General features: G+C 65.4%; 1 protein-coding gene across 1 annotated transcript; it reads left to right on the plus strand.

Moving 5' to 3' along the window:
- Window positions 1–248: 248 nt before the first annotated feature.
- On the plus strand, window positions 249–896 carry NEUROG3 (neurogenin 3). Its single transcript, XM_030334552.1, has one exon. The coding sequence runs from the start codon at window positions 249–251 to the stop codon at window positions 894–896; it is 648 nt and encodes a 215-aa protein (XP_030190412.1).
- The last annotated feature ends 637 nt before the right edge of the window (window positions 897–1,533 follow it).

A 1,533-nucleotide genomic window follows, 5' to 3' on the forward strand; every position in this document is an offset into this window, starting at 1 on the left:
AAAAGGCCAGCTAAGCTCACCACTGCTCTCGTGGCTCGCCGCTTCTACCCTTTTGCGCGCGGGAACAAGGTAACACCTGGAGGTCACAGAGCGACGGGTGGAGGGGGGAAAGGGGTCCTGTGATCCGGCGGGAGCGGAGGGGTGGCTCTTTCTCGTCATTTTTTTTCCCCCTCACTTGACCCGGGGACCGGGAATTGCGCGCGGGTGGCCCACCCACGCTTACCCGGACCTCTCACCCCAGCCTCAGGATGGCGCCTCATCCCTCGGGCGTGCCGGCTGTCCAAGCGACCCACGAGACAGAACAGCCCTTCCAGGGCGCCTCGGACGCCGAAGTGACCTGCGTTGCGTCCTCTCCGCCCAGCCCGGCTCGCGTGCAGGGGGGCTGCGCGGAGGAGGAAGGGGGCGGCTGCCGAGGAGCCTCGAGGAAGCTCCGGCCGAGGCGCGGGGGGCGCAGCCGGCCCAAGAGCGAGTTGGCTCTGAGCAAGCAGCGGCGGAGCCGGCGCAAGAAGGCCAACGACCGCGAGCGCAATCGGATGCACAACCTCAACTCCGCGCTGGACGCGCTTCGCGGCGTCCTGCCCACCTTTCCCGACGATGCCAAGCTCACCAAGATCGAGACGCTACGCTTCGCGCACAACTACATCTGGGCGCTGACGCAGGCGCTGCGCATAGCAGACCACAACCTCTACGGGCTGGAGCCGCCCGCGCCGCCCTGCGAAGAGCTGGGCAGCCAGGACGGCGGCTCCCCGGGAGAATGGGGCTCCCTCTACTCTCCGGTCTCCCAGGCGGGCAGCCTGAGCCCCGCCGCCTCGCTGGAGGAGCGTCCGGGGCTGCAGATGCCTGCCTCTCCTACCGGTCTGCGCCCCGGCTCCCTAGCTTTCTCAGACTTTCTATGAAGGGGCCCGCGGGTCTCTGGGCGGTGGGTGCTCGGGAGAGAGGGAGGGGGCGGTTACGGGGGCCTTCATGCGAACTTGCCCTTCCAGTCTCTGGCTCGCTGACACCCGATGGGCCCAGGCGCCTACGAGGGTGACAGGCTGGATTCAATCCCCCGTCCTCTGCGTCGCGCTAACTTCAGACCACCGCACGCAGGTTGCTGCGCAAGCAGGTGGGCGTTGCAGGCTTCGAGCGTTCCCCTCCCTGCAACCACCCCAAGTCTCCCGAAAAGACGACGACAATGGTAGCACTACGCAGCCGGAGACACTGTCTCCAGCCATCCTACCCTCCCTCAAGTGTGCCAGTCTGTCTCTTACCAACCTTCCAACCAAGGTGACTTAATCCAGTATTTGATCTCTTCCGGTTTGCTCTCCTCGCCCAGCGTCTCTTCTGGAAAGACGCCGCTGACCCTCTCCGTATTAAGCCCTGGTTTCTGGCCGGTCCGCTGCCTTAATCCACGAAGGCGATCCTCCGCCTTCTCTCGGTGCACTTTTCAGAGCCATTGCTCTCCCGGGGGAGGGAGACCAGGCTGTGAACTGCGGCAGAGACCGCCTGGCTCAGGAATGTCTCTCCCGCTTCCCTGCAACTGAAGCTCTCCTG

Source organism: Lynx canadensis, chromosome D2 (genome assembly GCF_007474595.2).
Source record: "Lynx canadensis isolate LIC74 chromosome D2, mLynCan4.pri.v2, whole genome shotgun sequence".
NCBI classification, from domain to species: Eukaryota; Metazoa; Chordata; class Mammalia; order Carnivora; family Felidae; genus Lynx; species Lynx canadensis.